Source organism: Acipenser ruthenus, chromosome 25 (assembly GCF_902713425.1).
Source record: "Acipenser ruthenus chromosome 25, fAciRut3.2 maternal haplotype, whole genome shotgun sequence".
NCBI classification, from domain to species: domain Eukaryota; kingdom Metazoa; phylum Chordata; class Actinopteri; order Acipenseriformes; family Acipenseridae; genus Acipenser; species Acipenser ruthenus.
Window position 1 is genome coordinate 5,792,308 of NC_081213.1, and position 20,467 is coordinate 5,812,774.

Here is a 20,467-nt window from a genome sequence, read left to right on the forward strand (position 1 = left end):
ATGGTAGTGTGCCATAGGATTCATGCACTGAAGCCCCCTATGTACCATCCATTGATTGCCAGCAGTAGAATGCTTGTGCTGTTTCTGAGTATCTGTCCTCCAGCCCTGCATGCTCCACAGCTGTTCCATTAGCTCTAGTTCCAGCAGCCACTTCTGTGCCGTCTGTAGCTGAGCTGTTGCTAAATGTGCTCATCTGCGTACTGCCTGACCAGGAGCCACACTCCCAGATCGATATGTGTTTCTATCTGAGGGGCGCATATCTACTTGCAATGGGATTCTTGTAATATTTTGTAAAAATGCTACCGGTATACTTTTGCTTGTGCCCAGTTTTGTAGCTGCATTACAAAAAGCAGAATAAGTGCCCTGTTCTCTGGCTCATATGGGTTTACAATCCCAGAGGTCACCTGTGATCCCAGGACTCCAGGATTTAATCATACAAATACCAGGATCAGGTTTAGTGATTACATCACTACTGCGCCCTGTGGAAGGGGAGCCCGAGATGCACTAAATATTAGAAAAGGCAAAATAGGAACAGACGTCATCATAATCTGTTTAGATGGATCATAGTTATTTGAATAGCTTCAAATTACATTTCACATTGCAGCAATCATTCTGAGTGGCTCTTGCTGTAATTACTCAAACACTGGTTTTCAGTTTTGTGATCTAGCCTGTGTTAAAGCACTTTGACCTGAGCTCAGGGGTAGCTCTCCAGCTCTATCTGCCAGATGATTGCAAAGATCATACGAAGGCAGAAGGATGGTTATGAAAATGCAATTTGAAGCTCCCTGCACTTTAATGTGCAACGTCTGGTTGTGTTGGAATGTTAGACGAATCAAGGACAAACGGAAGACGCAGCTCAATTTGAGAGCACTAGACCTCAAAAGCACATCATTCACTTACCATACTGAAGCTCACACGCTTGATATGGCAGCTTCACACTTGAGCTGCTCCAAATTGTATTAAAAAGGCAACATAAATGTGTTAATCCCCAAGTCCACAGATTCTTCTGCAGTCAATCCCAGGATTTCGAGATTGAAAAATTGGCCTGACTCTGCAAACTCTGCTGGCTCTTACAGCTAGCATTGCAAACAGGGGCTCATGACTCCCAGCACTAACACACTAGATCTGACCATGCTGTCTGCCATTGAACAGACTATAGCACACTGTTCACTGGGTACAATACAGTGTAATCTAGGGGGTCATTACAAACAACATATTGCATGGAAATATATTGCACGATACATTCAAATATTTATTATAAATTGTATATTGTTAATCTCATTTGAAGAATGTTTTGTTTGGTCTGTTTTGAAGTGCGGTATTCACAAAACAGCCCTTAATGTTAGTAAAGTGAGCAACAAGAACCAAGAAATGTTTCATGAGTATCAAACTCTATTTGGTTCATACAAATACACTTTTAAATTATTTACAATTACCCTTAAAACACTCACAAGACAAATGCAGTTAAAATGTAGCTGTGCTTAGATCCGCTGCTAACACAACAATACATCCGGCATGAGTCATTGCCTGTGTCTTCATGGTGCAAAGTCAAAATAATAGATGCTAATTCCACAAGGGTTCAGAAAGCAAACACAGCACTGCAATTGCATTTCTTAACAGATAAACTATAACATGGTGTCTTCTTTTTCCCAGGGAGATACCACATGCCCATCACCCTTAAGGGTTCCTGTTTCAGAGCCCTTGTGGGTGGTTTTGCTGATGTCAGGCAGTTGGGAGTCCTTTGTGCTTATTACTGTAATGATCAGTGATGGGTATATTTAGCTGCGTTACTCATAGAATTTATATCGGAGACGTGGATCGATACCTTTCAGTGCTGACAAATACCGTGGAAGCAGACAAGACATCTTCCTCTTAAGTCTTGTGTTGCACATCAGTTATGTTCAGATTTATTAGTGGGTCATCTTTAGGAGCTGTATAATAAGAAGGCATGGGTCACTTGGTCTTTAAACTGCACTATAACCCTGCACTGCTGTCGTTTTTTCAGTTCACAGCACTGCAGCTTGCAGTTTATCTTCCAGTGCAGTCAGGCTGAGTTCTCATAATGTCTCATCCTTATCACACAACAGCCTGGTCAGTTCAGGCCAGTCGCTCTCTTAATAGGCTTTGCTCAAAACCTGGCATGGATTTTTTCTCTTCAAGGACTGGACCTCACTCTAAAAATCAAAACCTGATCCTGGATTCTGCAAGCACTGTTGTACCAACATGATATATATATATATATGCAATCTAAAAATGCGTATATAGCTCTTTCCTAATGCTACCACAAAGCTCTTTATCAAAACAGTGAATGGCATTCACAGTTCAAATGTAACAGATTGTCTGTTTGTTTACAATTCAGAGTCGTCAAATTTAACACAGTACAATTATAGCATACAGTTATAAATTGCAATTGGACTACGGCACCTACACCATTGAGAGGGAAAAGGAGGCAACAAACATCAGTTTACTTGTTTTAATCTTTTCCTGTTGTAATTGAAAAACCTGGCTATCATCACCAAACGAGTTTCAGCACAGCGCAGTACAAGAACGGTAAGAGCGAGTAAGAAGCGAGAATATATTTTGAAGCCCTAGTTACAGCTGCTTAAGCAAGCACAGCTCCATTTAAACCCTGTCTGCAATTCTGATCGTCCGCTTACCTTCCGAAGACTAACAAGGCTTAAATGGAATGTGGATAATTAAACCATGACCAAGGTCAAGGGACCCACACTGCTAAACTGCAAAAAATTAGAACAAATTCTGGTGAACTTGTGACTAGCTAAGACTTTGTAATAATAATAATAATAATAATAATAATAATAATAATAATGTGGTGTGTTTTTTTCTGTTTTTTTTACTGCGTTTGTGACCTCAGAAACCGCAAAACTGTAAAGGAAGGGGGAACAAATAAACAATATAATAAGCCACATCCGTCTATTCAACGCGCAGACGAGGCAGTCGAGTTATTTAGGCTGTCGCTCAGCGAGGCTTACAGGAATGCGCGCAAAAACACACCTGCGGGGAGTAAACGGTTAACAATTAACCTGCCGGAGGGAACGACGTCCGCCTTTGCTGCGTCACAAACACCTCCACTCTACCTGTCTTCTCCAATCCCGTCCGTAAGGAGGCGGGGGGGGGGGGGGGGGGGGGGGGGGGGGGGGGTCAGCTTTCACAGACGCACTGTGCCGTGAACGACAGCCCCCCAAGTGACGTGAGTGGAGAGAAGGAGGCAGTGCCGGTTAGAGCCGCAGCAGTGGGGCCAGTTCTTAAAGGGATAACTTACATTGAAATATAATAAGCAGGAATCGGGGGGACGCCGCATTCAAAATTAACAGGTAACAAGTTTTACATTTTAAATGACTTATATACGACTAGCCTTAGCCTATAATTAGATCATTATAGCGCGGTCATATTGTTTTGGGTAGGATTTGCCTTGTAATTATATAATATTTGCTGCAATGCATATGGAATATGCTTAAAAACACACGAGCAGTTCGGCATTTGTTTCCTTTGAACCAACATCCGATAAACGATATCTAATTTCAAGTTCGGGTTGAAGTTCGGTTGCTTTTAATTCTCTGGGGTCCTGGGCGCACCTTTACTGCCGTGGATCTCGTACTTAAACCGGTAAACCAACTTGTTGTGTCGCTTTTAAAAAAAATAAAAAATCCAGGTGATCTCCGTGCTGTACGTGTATTGCGAATCTCGTTGCAGCAGATGCGTACAGAATGCGTACACGGTGTGCCATTGTATAATTTTGGGCAGCATGCGGATGTCAAGCGTAGATGAAATGACAACCGTAAGTACTAGACAACTATTTTGTATATAATTCGTGTCCTGTACTTAAACAGGGGAAAACAAACAGTTGCCGTATATATTACTGCTTGGTTGCCCGTTAATGTACTCTGTAATGGTGTGTTGAATCCAGTATGCTGTAGCATAGACACGCTATAATAAGTACTGCATTGTAGAATATGTTTTATGTAGAGCGGAGCAGCCGTTTCTGTTATGATATGGCTGTAGAGATGCCAGGCTGTTGGTGTTTATTCAGTTTTCAGATCAGACCCCACCTCTGTGTCAGTAGGCTATGGTTCTGCTGAAGTACTTAGCCTGCGTGCTGCTGTGCTGCGCTGTGCCAGTGGCAGCATTGCGGAATTTTTTTTACCTCCGTCCGCCTCTCCGGCTCTCTGCCTTTTTGCTCTCAAGACATCTGGTTTCAGGCACTCCTCAGCTTGGCATTAGCTGGCTGACACGCATCAACAACAGCCAGAAGCAACTTTGCTGGACTGTTTTGCCTGTACAGTAATTGAGACCCGTTTCCATCTGTTCCATCTATCTCTTCATTACTCGAGTATTTCTGCTGCCTGGGGGTTCATTTGAAAAGTACTGATTTCTGTGTGGTATTGGACAGTATAAAGAGGAACACAATATACATGTTAATGCCGTGTGAGATGGCCCAAGCTAATATAATTCCCCATATGTTAGTCGTATTCAGTGTTTCAAGTCGGGAGACAGATGATGCTCAGTTGGCAGGTGCTTATCTACACTGTACATTGCATAAGTTTCAGAACCAGTGCTGTCCTGGCTGCCTATGGTCTTATTAACAGTTATATGGCAGGTGTTTCTAATGTGCGGTCTCACTGCTCCTACTTGGTTTTCCAGTTGACTACCCAATCACAATACAGATGATTCCAGACAATGAATAGTGGTCTAACAGCTCACCTCATCAGAAACACCAGAAGTGAAGTTTAACTAACTTTTAATTACAGGAGAGGAATTTTACTATAACATTTGTGCAATACGTTTGTGGAATACAGCAATGAACAGCAACATGTTGAGCAATGTTTCAATGTATATTTGAAATCTATTATTATTATTATTATTATTATTATTATTATTATTATTATTATTATTATTATTATTAGGAATACTAATAATCCCTAACACAACATCTCACACAGGGTTTTGGATAGGGAGTTTCATGATTACTTCAACCAGGTAGTCATGCATGCATATCATGGGACAATCTGAAAACAGTTCCTCAAGTTGCTAGCAGTTTTGGGTTAACACAGATGCACAATTACACCTCTTGGTTACAGAAGCACCCACAGCAAGTTGTGATTCTTCTGGACCCAATTGAAATAAGATGCATTTAAATGACCTCTAAAGACGGATATTAAAGATGATGCAAATCTGTGCAATTTATAAGCACTGCTGCTTGCATTGCGAGGCAGTGAAATCCAGAGGAGACAGGTCTGGTATATAAAACAATTGCAGTGAATCTTCCCCAATTTGTAGTTTCCTTTTTTTTTTATACATTTACAGTAAACATGAGGTCACATGAGAAGATGAGTTGCTGCTAGCAGGTATAACAGAACCCAAACTCCCAGAACTCTCTCTCTCTCACTCTCGCTCTCGCTCTCGCTCTCTGGGACTTTTGTGTTATTTCCTGCAACCTTAAAATATTGGGAAAGATTGTCTGGAATTATTCTGTGAGCTCTATTTACTTTTAACATGCAGAAGTTAAAACATTTAATTCCACCGCGGTACCTTTTTTTTCTTTGTTTGCTGTGCTGTTTCCTTTATTCAGTTTCCAGCTATTTAAAATCGCTTTTGAAAAGTCAGAGAACTTCTGCTCTCGACCTATTGCTTCCCAGCTCCAGTCCAGCCACAGTATTCCAGGTTTTTGTTCCAACCAGTGGTTCAGTGTTTATTTGAAATCTGCACAGCTTTCCATTACATTGGACAGCGCTCACACACATGGCTTGTGATTATTTGATTAATTGATTTTCTTCCAGGTTTTATTTATTTATTAAGAAACTCTTGGGTTGGAAATTGACTTGTATTTCTGAAAAAGTCATAATCTGGGTAAAATCATATATAGATTATAGATAGAGAGAAATTATATTGATTTTCTTGTTAATTTGATGACAGTTATTTAAGACTCAATCACAGTCTGGCTTTTTAATTGGAGCTATTGTTAGTACATTTAAATAGGATCCACAGTGGGAGCGCTGGGTGAGTCATGAGATCAGAAGGCTGCTGCTTCAAATCCTGGGCTTGCTGATCTTGGCTGAGGGCCTCAGGGAGCACTGCATTGTCCTTTGCGCTGGGCTGCGGAGAAAAAATAAAATCTGCTGGGTATAATTCATCTGATCTCACTTCAGTGACCCCCGCAGGTCAGGCACCCCTTGAGTCCAGGTGCAGACTTCCGTGGCTTGCCTCCAGCTGCAAGGGTTCAGTACCTTGGTAACACCCATTACTGAGGTTCGACGGGTGAAAGGAAGTCATTCGCTTCACTGCTCTGAGAGCGAGTGCTGGCTCGCTGGCTCGCTGAATCAGTGGATTTTTATACCTCGTGTTGTTGATTTTTTTTCTGATCATGGATCGAGTCTTGATCAGACCTGAGGTCAGCTCCAGGGGGGAACAATCTAGACCAACAGGCTCGGGGTGAAAGGTCATAGTGCCATAGTGATTTCCCTGGAATCAGCAGTAATAGACACATGGCCAAACAACCCGAGAGTTCAATGCCAGTTTGAGACAGCAGTAGAGAACATACTGGAACAGAATCCGAAGGATTGGAGACATCGTGCCGTTATTAATAGATAAGGGGTGAAAAACAGCATTACATCATTATTTATTATGGGGTTGGCTATATATTATACTTGGCATCACTTTGCCCCTGTCTCCTAAATTGGTCATGTAATAAAACATCAATTAGAATTGTTAACTATAGGAAGAAAAAGCTGCAGTCCACACACATTTTGTTCCTGTATTGGCCTGCCGCTCCTCTTTGTAGAGTTTCTAATAGAAATGCTGGATTGACTTGGATTCTTCCCCTTTGTGTTTCCCTGTGAATTAATTACACTGCATACTAGTTCGACACGGCGAATAACAGACTTCCCTGCTGAAGCCAAGATAGTCATTTCACATGTATCTAGGTGTCTGGAGTATATCCTGCTGCTGCACGATTTCTCAAGCTGCACAATGCAGATGTTGTACTGCTAATGGTCCCTGTTCTCACTCCAGAAGAATCGGTGGGGCAGGTCTTCTTTACAGTGCTTTTATATGAATCATAGAACTGCTCATCAGTGCCAGTCAGCTACATCAGCCTTAGTGTCCTTATAGCAGAAGAGCCAGCGCCATCTAGTGATCAGCTACTGTAGATCAAGTTTTTGGTAATGCATAGCTGTGCACTAGAGGGTGGTGGTGCTTAATAAATACGATATATATGTCGATGACAGACCACTGGGACTCAAAAACAGATAAAAGCACCAAAACCATTAAAAACAGACTATTTCCTGCTTGGACTGTCCGTGTTACAGATGTCTATGGAAGGCAGCTAGAACTGTGGAATAGCTCCTGAAAGTAGCCAGAGCACACGGACAAAGTAAGTGTAATGAAAACAAACCAATGAGACACGCTCAGAATGACTACACGTGGAGTGGAATGGCCCTCAGGGGTCCTGCAGCAGCATGTTGTCATGCTGTTACATTACTGTGTGTTTGTCTTGCTGACCGCATTCTCGTTTCTCTTTCATGCCTCGTCCTACCCTGAATGGTGCGCTCTCCTGTCCTGGACGCTATGCGGTGCCCTGCCTTGGTGAGTCCTCTCTATTATTTCAGTCACTGCTATTGTGGGGGAGCACTGTTTATAATGAAATCCGGTGCTTTAGGAGCTCATTCAGCAGAAATAGTTTTCAAAGTTAGTGACTGGTTTCCACATGCACAGATTGACACCCCTGCCCCCAGGCTTTGCTGTGCTTTACTGGAAACAGTGTTTATGTGGTTTTTTGGAAGTACGTTTTTTTGGCAGGAGGGAAATGATGTGTATTAGTGTACGGTACTCCATGGCACAATCCGAGTCAGGAGTTAGGAAGATCCGACACTATCCTTCAGCAGGTGAAGTCATGGAATGTGAATGGGGATGGGGTATGAGGAATCTTTTGCATAGTTTTGAATTATCTGTAATTAGTAGCAATGGGATTCAGTGGGCTAACACTGGCAACACATGACCAACCCCATCCTGTGTTACTGGTGCCAGCACTTGTAATGTTACATTTGAGAGAGCTGTCATAATGAAATGCTGACAGCTGCAGAAGGAACCAAACTTAATATCATAATCTGTCCTAGATGTGTAAAACAGCTGTCTTGGTGTTTTTATAGGGTTATTACAGGTTTTTGATTTGGCAATCTGAACAGGGTTTGGATTAGAGAGAGTGCATTGTGCATAACTGATCATTTCAAGATTGAAAATTCAGATGCATTTTCTTTCAGAATTAATCATCTGAAAGTGATAGTCTATAATAAAACGTATTCGAGAACCATCTTCTTAGTTTAAACTAAATGACTTATAAAATAAAGGAGCTGTTTGGAGTACGTACAGCACAGAACTTGTAGCTGGGAGTCTATAATCTGTGTGTAATGAAGTGACTGGGTAAGTGAAGGCGCTGAAGCCGAGGTGTGCTGTGTGTTTGTGAGACGCTGTTCTGGGAAGGACAGCCTGTTGCTTTATCTCTTCGAGACACAGGGCCGATGTGGCTGATCGCTGGCTTACAGAAGGGGGTTGTGAGGGTGGGACCTGATAGGATTGCCTGTCAGAGACACTGCATACAAAAGCGTCTATACTGCATCTCGGAGCTGGGTAACATTTCTGTCTAAAACAGCCATACAAATAAGAAATATCACTCACAGAAAAACAATTCAGTTAAAAGCTGACTGGAGAAGCAACAACCCTGGCACGGCTTCAGTAGTTTTCCATGCGTTAGGCGCTGCATGTTTAAACATTTATTTTACTGCATTGTGACTGTACTGTACTCGCTTGCTTCTACTTAAGACTACAGATTGCCTTTGCAGTCTTTTCAAGCCCATTAAATAAACCTTGCATGTACAGCAGCTTGAAGAGGAATGCCAAGAACAGACATCCTGACACAACATGGGCCCATCCCATGAAACGTTCATTACAGTGGCTAAGTTATCAATATCAGACTACTGGCACGCGGGCCAGACTTCTGTCTGTTTGTCCGTTGCCACGGAAACCTTTTACTTCCCATTTCAAAGTAATTGCCTGATGGGACTTTTTAGGTTGAGAGCTTTGTTCGGTGAACTGGGTCAGATTTTAGCAAGGTATTTAACACATGTTTAATAGAGACTTGCCAGGTAAAGGTAGGACTGCATGATGTGCAGGGTGAGTCATACAGGTTTACATCCTGGCTGTGTGAAGTCTGCGGTCTTCACTGTGGATTCCACAGAGATCACATGACACACACTGACCTTCAGCTCTCCTGTGCTCTTGTGGGGAGTTACATATGGACATTCTAAACTGGGGAGAAAAATGGGGGGTAAATCTAAATGTTAATAATGAAAAACATGTTGATACATTTCCAATCAGTTCAGTTTTCCTCTGCTAAATGTTTAGCCATTCAATAAACTCAGTGATGCTGCCACTGAGCTCATTCAGTGAGTTATTGATTTGCTTCGCTGTTACTTTCACAGTTTATTTGGCTGCATTCTGTTTCTGTACAAAATTGGAGCACTGTGTAAGTCATGTGGAGTTTAATTCAGTACTTTTTCATTGCACAAGTGTATCCCACTTTTGTGAATATGGTACAATTAAAGTCTAAATATAAACAATGCAGTTTACTGAAGTATTTGTATTTCATGGTGGCAGTGCACGTTACTGAGTGTTTTGGCAGGTGTTTTTATTTTTATTCCAGCCCCTGTATACGCATGTGTGATACAGGTGGTCTGTAAAGGAAGAGATCAATCAGGTTAAAGGATGAATGACAAGTCCAGTGTGGGGGAAACGCAGGCTCATGTGCACATTTCCTCTCTCAACACCGGGGGGCAGCACAGAGTCATTTACATCCACAGCGTGAGCAGGTGGCTAGACGCTCTGATACCAGGATTAACACAGTGCAGATCAACTTAATAAAAACAAGGAGCTGTAGCCTATTTTACAGGGATAACAAATTGCCTTTTGATAAGAACCCAGCCAGGTGTTTAGAGAAGGGTTGTTCTGAACGTCACGCGACCCTCCCCCTTTTGATTGTAATTCTAATTCTAATTGAGTCCAGATGTGGAATGCACCCTGGCCAGCGTTGAGAGTAAAACAAAGAGGCCGAGGAGCGCTACCTGCCCCCCTCCAGGCCTCACCCTGCTCTCACATCACATTAAGCTGTCAGAACGATGTGGCACGCCAAGCTCACTGTACCCATCCCAGACACACCAACACCACTGCCAGCCTCGCCTGCGCTGTCTGCTTAAAGGGGAACGCGCTCCATTTGTTTGTGTTCTTAAACCTTGTGCTATTTGTGTTTAAAAATGCAAAAAATAAATAATTACTTTTTAGAGTGCTACAGCCCAAAGAATAAAAAGTAGTTCACTTACTTAGAAAATGTTTCTTACTTAATGTTTTTACAGTATCGTCTGTGTGTAATATGAAAAGGCATGACTAGCTCATTTTTCAAGGTCATAAAAATGCTACAGTACATGTCATTTTAATATTGGATGTGCCTGCAGCTGGGAAATGCTATATCATTTATTTGACGGACCATTTTCAGCACCGCTTACAAATCGGAAATGGAATATCCAGCCCACTGTTTTCAAAAATTATGTACGTTTTTTAGCTTAAAAAAAAAAACAGTTTTAAAAACAAGAACACGCATATCTACTTTGGAACCCGGTAAGATATTATTTATCTTTTTAAGAACAGTTTTCATGAAAGAAAAATTAAATGAAAAAAATGGCAGCCCAATTTTCACTTTGATTCAGAGGCAGCCCATTAGGCCTGCCATAAGTTTGCTAGTTATTCTCTTCCCCCTATTCATTTCCTGTGTTACAGGAAATGGGACCCCACCTGACCGCCACACACAGCCACGCTTTCAAAGGGTCCACTGCAGTCTATAATAATCCCTGTTTGTAAATATCCCAACTCAATTGTGTTTAAACACTTGCTTTTTAGAAGTAAATGACAGCCTGGATAAACGTCCCAGTGTTGTGAGTGGAAACAGTAGCTTCAGATGAGTCACTGTGCAAAAACAATAGCAGGCTTCAGAGAATGTGGGTGCGATTCTGAGGTTTGTTTAGAGCCTTAGTTATTGCACCTTAAACAACTCCAGTGCTTGTAACTGAATTGTTAATTGTGTTCAGGGGAATGACGGAATTATAAAAATACACACAGAGAGGAAGGAAGAGGTGTGGGGGTGTGGCTGATTCGTTGGCTAACGTTTTCTAACAAGGGTCAGAGACACTCGGGTGCCCTGTTCTGAAGAACGTGCAAAGGCTCTAACAAAATTTGCCTTTGCAAAAATAGGACCGTTTGATGATGCATTAAATCCACATTGAATTTGTGTCAAGTGAACATCTAGGCTTTTTCCTGACCGATGCTTTCGACATTTGCTTGTCCTTTCAGCTTTGAAAAAAGTTACTTGTAGTTTCTGTGTTCAGCGCAAATCTTACATAAAAGAATAATGCAATCACCCCAGATGCAACCAGAAGATATACTCAGCTCTGGTCCTTAAGGGTTAAAGGATTTTGCACATCCAATACAGAACAGTAAAGAAAAGCTCTAATCCACTTGGCATCACTTTAAAGAAACCATTTTAAACATGCATGTTCTATGCATCATTTTACATCAGCTGCATGCATAATGCAAAGGACTGCATGTGAAAACACACCAATTCCATGAATGATTTATGATAGTGGTGCTTTGCTTGTCAAAGCCTAACTAGAAATGATAAACTGAGTGCATATGTATTTTGTTACACATGCGTTGATCATCAATGATGCATGTGTAACATGTGTAAACAGGAGTATGTTTTAACTGATTGGTGATGTTATGGATTTTAGAGCAGTGAACATGATAAATGACAGTTAGAATCATACCAGAAATGACTTCGCTTGCTGCTGATTTCATAATCTAATTTGCGTAACATTTGCAGTAATTTTTGTTACTGTTTCCTAATGAGTGATATCGTTGATCTGGTCTGAGTACGGTTTAGCTGCAAATGAAACACCTCCCTTCTGATTTCAGCATGTATTAATGGGAGTAGCTTTAGCACTAATTACTGCTTTATAGATGACAAGGGGTATGACAGCAAGCTCAGTGGTTAGAGTACTGGACTATGGTGCATGAGGTAATGGGTTTTAGCACTCAAGTCCTGTAAGACAGACAGTAGTAAAATAAATAATAATAATAATCTGTCAGACAGCTGCTTTACCTTTGTGATGCAGAAAGGAAATAAAGTGGTCTGTCCACTCCATAGATAGATATAGATATGAACTATATCTGCAATATAGGGCCCTATACTATTCATGGGTTATTTCATTCATGTTTTTTCAAGGGCTGTTTTTATGAATACCGTAAAATACAGTTGGATGTTCATAACCATGTTATTGGCTTCTTTAATATTTCTTATTATGGGAATATCAAACTTTATGCACGTCTGTTTTTATGAATAAAATCTCACAGTCCACTACATATACGCTTTATATACTCCAGATAGGTACAGGGTGCCCCATAAACCAGGCATCATAGAGAATGTCCTCTGTTCTATTACAATGTTCTCTGTTAAATGGGGCAGCCACACCCAGTTGACTATCTGTCCCACACATCATCTGAATTCGTTCCTCTGTGCCTAAGGACAACAGAAATAGCAGAACCAATCTTCCCACTATTAACTCTGATGCCTGACTCAAGGGACGTCCTGTGTATATTTTTACATATCCGTTGCACTGTCTGCAGTACTTGCTGATATTCAGACACGTGTCCTGGAGCCCAGTCACCTGAGTTCATTGTGCCTCTGTGCCTCTGTTGTCCCTACACAGTCTCAGCTGGCATTCTGCACAGCACAGAGGGTAGGACCCCAGCTGGTGGACAGAGAGAGTAGGAGGGGGGAGGGGGGGTCACACCACACACCACTCTGCTCTCAACTCTCCCTGGAGGCTCTGTCTGCAAGGTGCAGCCTATTAATCACACTGAGGGCTCGGAGGAACAGCTGCTCCGTGCATAGAGCGGGACTCAGGGAGGCTCAGCTTGGAGGGTTTGATTTTAAACAGCAGAGCTGGGTCCGGACCACACCCCTGTCTGTATGTCTGTTAGCTTGCTTCTTTCATTGTGTGGGGAAATATCACAGGCAAATATCTATAATAAACTTCAACTTGAAGCACGGTCTTGGTTGCAGTCTGGAATAAACTTAGAGTCTTTCTGATGCAATTATAGTACAGGAGCTCAGACAAACCCCATTCTGTGAGGCTTAAACAAGGGTACACAGCAAACAAATATCATTAATAATTCAGATGTGTACTGTGCATAAGGAAATTATTAGAAGCAAGCTACGGGCTCCATGACTGTGTTCACAATAATGTGTTTAGTCTAAAAAATGGAATTGATATCACAATGTCACAAATTCTGCCCCTTTTGTGTTTGTTTCAAGTCTCTTTTAGAACATATTTTACTTGCCAGGGGAACATGAATCTGGGCATCTGTTTTTTGTGTTCTATTTTTTCAGTGCAAAAATTCTCCAGCTTATGTTGCTATTATTACCAGGAAATGTAGCTTTCTATGCACAGAAATTCTTCTCAACACTAGTGGTTTTCGCTCAAAACTATATTACATACATATTGTAACTAATATCAATGTGAATTTTGCAGTGCAAGGATAACAGTGTGTCAATACTATTGCGCACCACTGAATATACTAGAAGCTCCCGGCCGCCTCCTTTGGTTCTTCCAGAGGACGTTATTTATTATTTATCGAGTTTCACTGACCAGGGGGAGAAAGACACACAAAGCCTCTGTCTGCTGGAATGTTTTTATAGCAGCAGATCCAAGAGAAGCCTTTATTTCAGAGACAATTGTGTCTAACCACCCTTACCAAAGTGGAAGACACTTAAAGTCTTCTAGTGAGTAGTCTTTTAATGTTGCTTTGAATGTTGCTCTTATCAGTAATACTGCACTAAGATACCATGACTTTCAAACAGGGCAACAACACCACTATTAAATGTAATAGCGGATAAAGAAGTTTGTTTTATAGTTGACAAAATACTCATGCAAGTCAGGGCCATGCATGTATTGTGATACATATTGTGTCGTGATATTCGTGTATCGTTGCACCCCTATTATACCTATAACCCAAGACTGGGACCAGTTAAACAAGCAAAGGAAATTAAAATCTGACCGCTTCTTTAGCCGGGTTGCCAAGTGATTCAAAATTTAGCATCTGTGTTTGTTTGCATTGCATATAATTAAAGGGGATTTTTTTCTAAAAAGAACGCCCTCCCTCAACCTCGTTATTGTTGAATATATAATGACGCCTATCAGACTGCATTGTGTAGGGTTGATTCTGGGTAGGAGCTTGCATGGTTGTAGAATGGCTTAATTGTAATTTTTCTAAATAAAAAATACGTTCCATGCATTTTCTTTATGAACTGCGTTTCCCAGCTGCTGCCTTGGCGCGTTCCATTGTGTGTCAGTCCCCTCTCTTCTGATTGGTAGACGCACGGGCTTCTGCGGTCTCCATTGGCCATTTCGTGTAACAAAAGTTCGCCTCTTTCATATGGAGCCCCGCCTTTTTACTAGAATCTTGAGACACCAGTTAAAAAAAATAACAAAAAAAAAAAAACACCCACATGGTTTGTATTATTGCATCCCTGGTCTATGAATGAGACACGGGCAATTTGACATCCTCCTAAGGATTACTTTTCGCCATTAAGGATTTAAAAGGACAAAAAAACAGGTAGGCGCAATGCACCTTTTTACCCTGCCGATTTAATATTTATATGAAGGATTTCACATTTTTTATGGTTTTATTTTTACACAAGGCGCCATTTTCAGGCATTTAAACACCTGTCCCTCATAGAAGGAACCTCTACAGCATCTAAACAACGAACAGCCGCGTTAGACACTGATCTAAATATAGATGGTTGTACGTGTTAATGTACTGCTGAGGAGGCTAACTGTATAAACACACAATTCAAAACGCAGTCCGATTTTCTCATTTCCGTTTTTCTAATTTAATTATGATAGCGAAACACTTTTTTTTTTTTACTCGCGGATGCATTTAGCGTGCAAACAATGTTTCCGTGGTTAGTTTTTTTTTTTAGCAAAATATTTCCTTTAACTACGCATACTTCAATGCATTGTGCAAACGTGCAATTTTGAATGTGGTATGTTCTGTTTAGTGCCGTGCTGAAATGGTTTCTATTGTTTGGTTACCTGTCTGTCTGCCTTTGTCCGTGCTGCTAAATATGATTGACAAAAATCACGTCCCATCTCGCTTGCTAAACAATAAACTTTGTTTTCAGGGGAAAAGGAAAAAGCAGCTTCTTCCGTTGTTTGGGAATGTTTTTGTATTTAGTTTTCCAGTTTCATTAATGATGTTTTGTGTCGGACAGGAGTCTGGATTTTTAAACATTTAACAAAGTGTTTTGCTGGGGTCGGAGGGATGAAAGTTACGGCATAATCTTTTGTTTAAACCTCGCCTTGTCGTTGTTGTCTTTGCTATCCGGACTGAGGAGGGCTATGAGAATAGTCTTTGTCATGGGTTTTGTGCCAGATTTGGTATTTTTTAGTTGGGGATTAAGTACCCTAGGCATTGCATGGTGCTTTATTTATTTAAATAAATAAATATTAATTAATTATTTATTTATTTATTTGTTCTATTTGGGTTCTAAAACCTGAATGCTATTACTAGTAAAACTATATTGAGGGGCGGGGGTATACTTGTAGTCCTATTGAAATACTGTAATTTGATGGGCTAAGACAACAAAACGTTAAAACAAATAGGAAAACAAACTTCTAAATCAAAACAAAAAACAACTCCAGTCAGAGAATGACTTGGACGGCCCTCCTACCTTACTTTTAGGAATTAACCATGATATTTAGAAAACAATTTCCCCTTCTTGTCCTGGGGCCTTTTGTCTTTTTATTTATTTTTTAAATGTCATTGTTTTTTTTTTAATTTTATTTGGCACAGTTACTCTCTTTTAAAATGATTGTAAAAGCAGCTCTCTTCCGTTTGCTTATTGAGTTGTTACTTGGCAACCAAGCGGTTCTACTGTAACTGTGCTTAGGATGAGAGTTGTTGTTTGTCGATGCATAGTTCTCCCCTTAGTCTCTGTAAGTAGCTTCGGATAAGTGTGTCTGCTAAATAAAATCATTAGTAACTCCCCTTCGTGTAGCTTGCAGGTGAACTTTCCCGTTTGTGCTTGTGAAACTAGAGTTTCGAAGCCCTGGTGCAGTGTGGTTTTAACACTTAAACAAACATTTGTTAACTTACAGCAGCCATATGTCAGGACTCGGAAAAAGTAACAACAAAATGTGGTAAGGCCACCACAAATAAATAAATAAATAAAAAACAAAAATGGGGGTTTGGAGAGCTATGTGGTCAGGCCTGCTTGTGGATGTACTGTATAGAGACGTCTTGCTATTGTACAGACCAGCCTCCAGGAGTTCTACGGTGCCCTTTTTGGAAACATACATGCATGCATTCTTTAAGGATGACTTGGACAGTATAAATGGATGCTTAACCTGTTGATTAGATTAGGGTTCTTTGTTAAATGGACCCAGAGTGGCTCATCTGGTAGACTGCAGGATGAGTTGCACTGTCAAGGGAGCGCAGGATGATGCCTGGCTGTGTGAAGTTATCCATCATGGCTGGGGAATAGTAATTGGACAGAATCGCAGACTGGTGTAAACACGTTTGAAAATGTGCCCCTTTGTTTTGAAGTGAAGCTGTTTCTCCAGTGACTCCTCTGGCTTTGTGTGGTGTTCTGAGCTCCAGTACAAGTCAGGTACACACACGTTTCATCAGCTGTATTCTAGTGCTTGTCTTCCAGGGCTCGTAGAACCTTTCTTTTAGTGTTACAGCGTACACTGTTCCACCATTTAGTTGTTTATGGGATTCCAAGGTAGTTCAATAGTACAAATCAAGGTAGATTTAAAATGGGTTTTCATGAGCCAGACTGAACACAAATCTTAGTGCGTGTGCCTGCAGCATCCCGGATATCTTGGCCGAACAGAACAGCGCTCTGCAGAGACACCTCATGAGATCTGAAGCTTTCATCTCCTGAACCCTTTTTAAAATGTTCATAAATATTGTCATGTAGAGACATCACTGGGTGAATGTAAAATGGTAGTTCATCATTACAAATCATGCTCGATATTTAAAAAGGCATTTATAAATTAGCATTGGACTAAGATAAGGGTAGATTATGTGTGTCAGTGTCTTTGTTGTGTGCACCACAGTAAGAACAAGATTGATGGAAATTTGGAACAGGAATAAATCGATGTGTGTATCTGTAGCATTGTGTGGCAATGTGAACAAGGTTGCCCATTTTTGAGTTTCTGAATTGCCCTTGTACAGTGAATTGGGCCAGGCCATGACCCAGTTTATCTACCGGGACAATCCCATTTTAAAGGGAAACAGACCAGGAATTGAAATACAGAACAAAATATTCCCAAAATAAACTTTGCGGAGACTGCAAGACGAATTTGGATGTTACTGTTTGTTTTCTGTGAAACTCTTTTATTCACGAAGGCAAGGGACCCAACACAGGCGTGATGAGAATGTTTGCCTTTGATCTGTAAGAACACCTCCCTTTAGCGAAAGCAGGAGCTTACTGAAAATGACTAGAGATGAAGCGCAACATATGGGAGTCTGGGAGGATATGTGATGCATGCAGCCATGAAGCACGTGTGTGCAGTGAATAAGGAGCATCCTTATGTGATGGTGGTGTAACATGCATCAGGCACAGAGGGCACCATATTGTGCATTGATATGCCAACTCCACTGCTGCAGAACCGTAGCAATGTTCTGTATCGATGCTGACTAGCCAACCATTTAAGGGTGGCCTCAGGTATTTAATATTAAAGGGTAATCTACACTTAGAAATTCAAGTTTCCAGTGTTTTTAGGCACAATCTTACAAATCTAACATTGTATGTTGAGGCAGAAACTGTCCTTTCTTTAATACAGAGCACCAAAACCATAAACAAAGAGTGGACTTTAGTCTGATCGTCACACAGTAAGTTGGCATTGGTAGGCATAGCAACGTTTCTGCACCAAAATGACGGTCTACTGCCTAAATCTCTAATGAGGATAATGATGATGATGATTCTTATAATAATTATCTAGTGCTTGGACAAACATTTCTTTTTCATGTTTTGAATATTGTTTCAAAATTTGAACACATATTTGAAATATACTTAAATTATAATTATAAATTATAATTCGTACAGTAAAAAATAAAATCTTCAGGTAAAATCCACCTAGTTCCATACAGGGCTGCACAGTGTTTGTGCCCACGTGCACAATGTGACCCAAAGAATTTGGACATTTTGCTACCCTATTGCCACATGAAATGCCCCATTAAAGAAAGGTGAGAAATACACACATGTGCAGGATGTGTGTTGTGTATTTCAGAAGTCATTCATTATTTCCTTTTGCTGATTTTTTTTTAGCTAATCATTTATAAATTCTGTTATATGAAAGAATATGGACATGATCATTTTTGCCACCGAAAAAGTCTATTTGAAAACATGTCCGGGCACAGTTGTTATCTGTAATCTATAAGGGACTATTGCTTCCCTGTATCTTCCTACCACTGCTAGATCATTTCCTTCCTGCATTGTTTTTCCAGCTGGAGATTGCACCGTGCACATTTACAGCTGGATATTAAAAATCCTGCTTGCTGTGTGACCCACTTAGCGACTCAAGTCAGCATGAACGCAGTTTATTCCCCACTGCTATATATAGTAAGATAATCCATTATGAGCGTGGAATACGTGGGAGGTATGATGTGTTGGGGGTGTTGTGCTGTTGTGTGAATCCCTCTCTGCAGTGTACACCAGCCCCTGCTCAGAATCAGTGAGATCTCCAGCGAGATCCTGGTGCCATCAGTGTTTCAGCTGAAGGTGTGCTGTTACCGAAGTTTCCTAGAGTGACGGTTGTTGGATAGAGGGTCTCTTCTCTTGGCGTTTGGTTGGGGAGGTCCACAGCTTTTATCCTCTTATCCAAGCCGCAAGCTAACCAGGTCATCAGCAACACAATGTAGCTGATCGCAGCCTGCTGTCCCAGACCTGCAGATTACTGCTGGAGCCTGTACTCTGGGTAAATCAAGCCTTTAGTTTTCCACAACAGCGCTTTGGACAAAAATGAGTCTTAAAGATAGCTCTGTTTATGAAAAAGAAAGTGCTAGCATGGATGGTGTTTCCCCAAGATCCCCTTCACTCTCTGCATAAATAAACACAGGCAGTTCCTCAGTAAATTGCACCTGTTTTGGGGGAATGGAAAATACTATTGGCATAGTTAGAAAAAACTCCAGGTTTAATTGTAAATCCTAAACTGTTTCCACTATGTTTATCAAACTGCGTTTTTTCTTTCAAAAAGCAAAAATGGTTCAGTTGCCCCCTGGGATAAACTGCTTTGATAAATGCAGGACATTGTGTCTAAGCAAGCAGTTTGCCATCGTTTTCAAATGTGTTTTTAGTGCCCAGCGAACAGCCTAAAGGCTTTCATTTTGACAATGCCATTTAACCGTGATCTGGTAGAACCCACGTTTGGGGTAACAAAGATTGCAACAAGATGTTTAGACTGCGTATTATGAGAGCAGCGTTTTCATTCTGAACACAAAGGCTGACAGTGAGCTTTCGCAGAGAACCAGCTGAAACACTTAGAGTTTGACACCACACCGAGTGTGTAACACTGAGCAATCCCAGTCAGCCCTGTGCTTGTGCACCGCTCTACAGTATCAGTGGTCGCTGGTTGTCGGTGGCAGGGGCACCCGCTCTCTGCTTTGTCTTGATTCTGTCTGGTTATCAGCGCTGGCAGGCTGGCTGGGATGATGTAAGCCTGTAGTTAATGGGAATGCTTCCAGCTGCTGGGACCAGCACATCAGTGCAATGCGATCTAATCCAGGGCTGGGGCCGATTTCACTTTTAAAACCCTGTTTAAATCCTTAAGCTCGCTTTCAGCGTCTAGAGACAGACAAGCATTTGTTTGGCGTCTGAGTTTTATAGGAACTGCGTTTTGATGTTGGTTGACAGAAGTAAATAAGTGTGGGATATCTTGTGAAATGCACATGGTTTGGGTACAGTATCTTGTGAAATACACATGATTTGTGTGCGTTAATAGTAAATGTTGCTACTACAGCTTATACTGTAACTTGCCACAGAATGCCTTGTGTATAAACGTATGTGTAAAACCCTATGCCATGCACATGCTGTCTGCATTTGAAGACAGTTATCCACTTGACTTGAAACAAAGGACGCTGTGTCAAGGCAATGCAGTGAGAACAAGCATTGACAAGAGTTCCAGTGTCTGGGGTCTGTAAAACACTAGTGACACTCTCTTTCAAAACACTGCTTGTCTCAAAAGTTAGCTCCAATGCAAATCCAAACTAGAATGCTGTCTGTGCCTTCTGTTGAGCCTTTAGCCCCAGCAATCAGACCCCTTGTACCCCTGCACAGTGT

The 20,467-nt window shown here is 41.2% G+C and overlaps 1 protein-coding gene across 7 annotated transcripts in view; it reads left to right on the forward strand.

Annotated features, from left to right (window-relative positions):
- The first annotated feature begins 3,154 nt into the window (after window positions 1-3,154).
- Window positions 3,155-20,467, forward strand: part of LOC117414110 (protein 4.1-like) — a 61,661-nt gene continuing 44,348 nt past the window's right edge. Inside the window, exon 1 of one of the 7 annotated variants that reach the window (XM_059000317.1) lies at window positions 3,155-3,332. Coding sequence is in view for 5 of the 7 variants with exons in the window: in XM_059000315.1 (XP_058856298.1) it covers window positions 15,072-15,082 (11 nt within the window). In the remaining 2 variants the exon portion in view is untranslated. Of the gene's footprint in view, window positions 3,333-14,575; window positions 14,734-15,015; window positions 15,083-20,467 lie in introns of those variants that run through there. The other 6 variants (XM_059000316.1, XM_059000315.1, XM_059000318.1 and 3 more) reach the window with 6 other exon arrangements.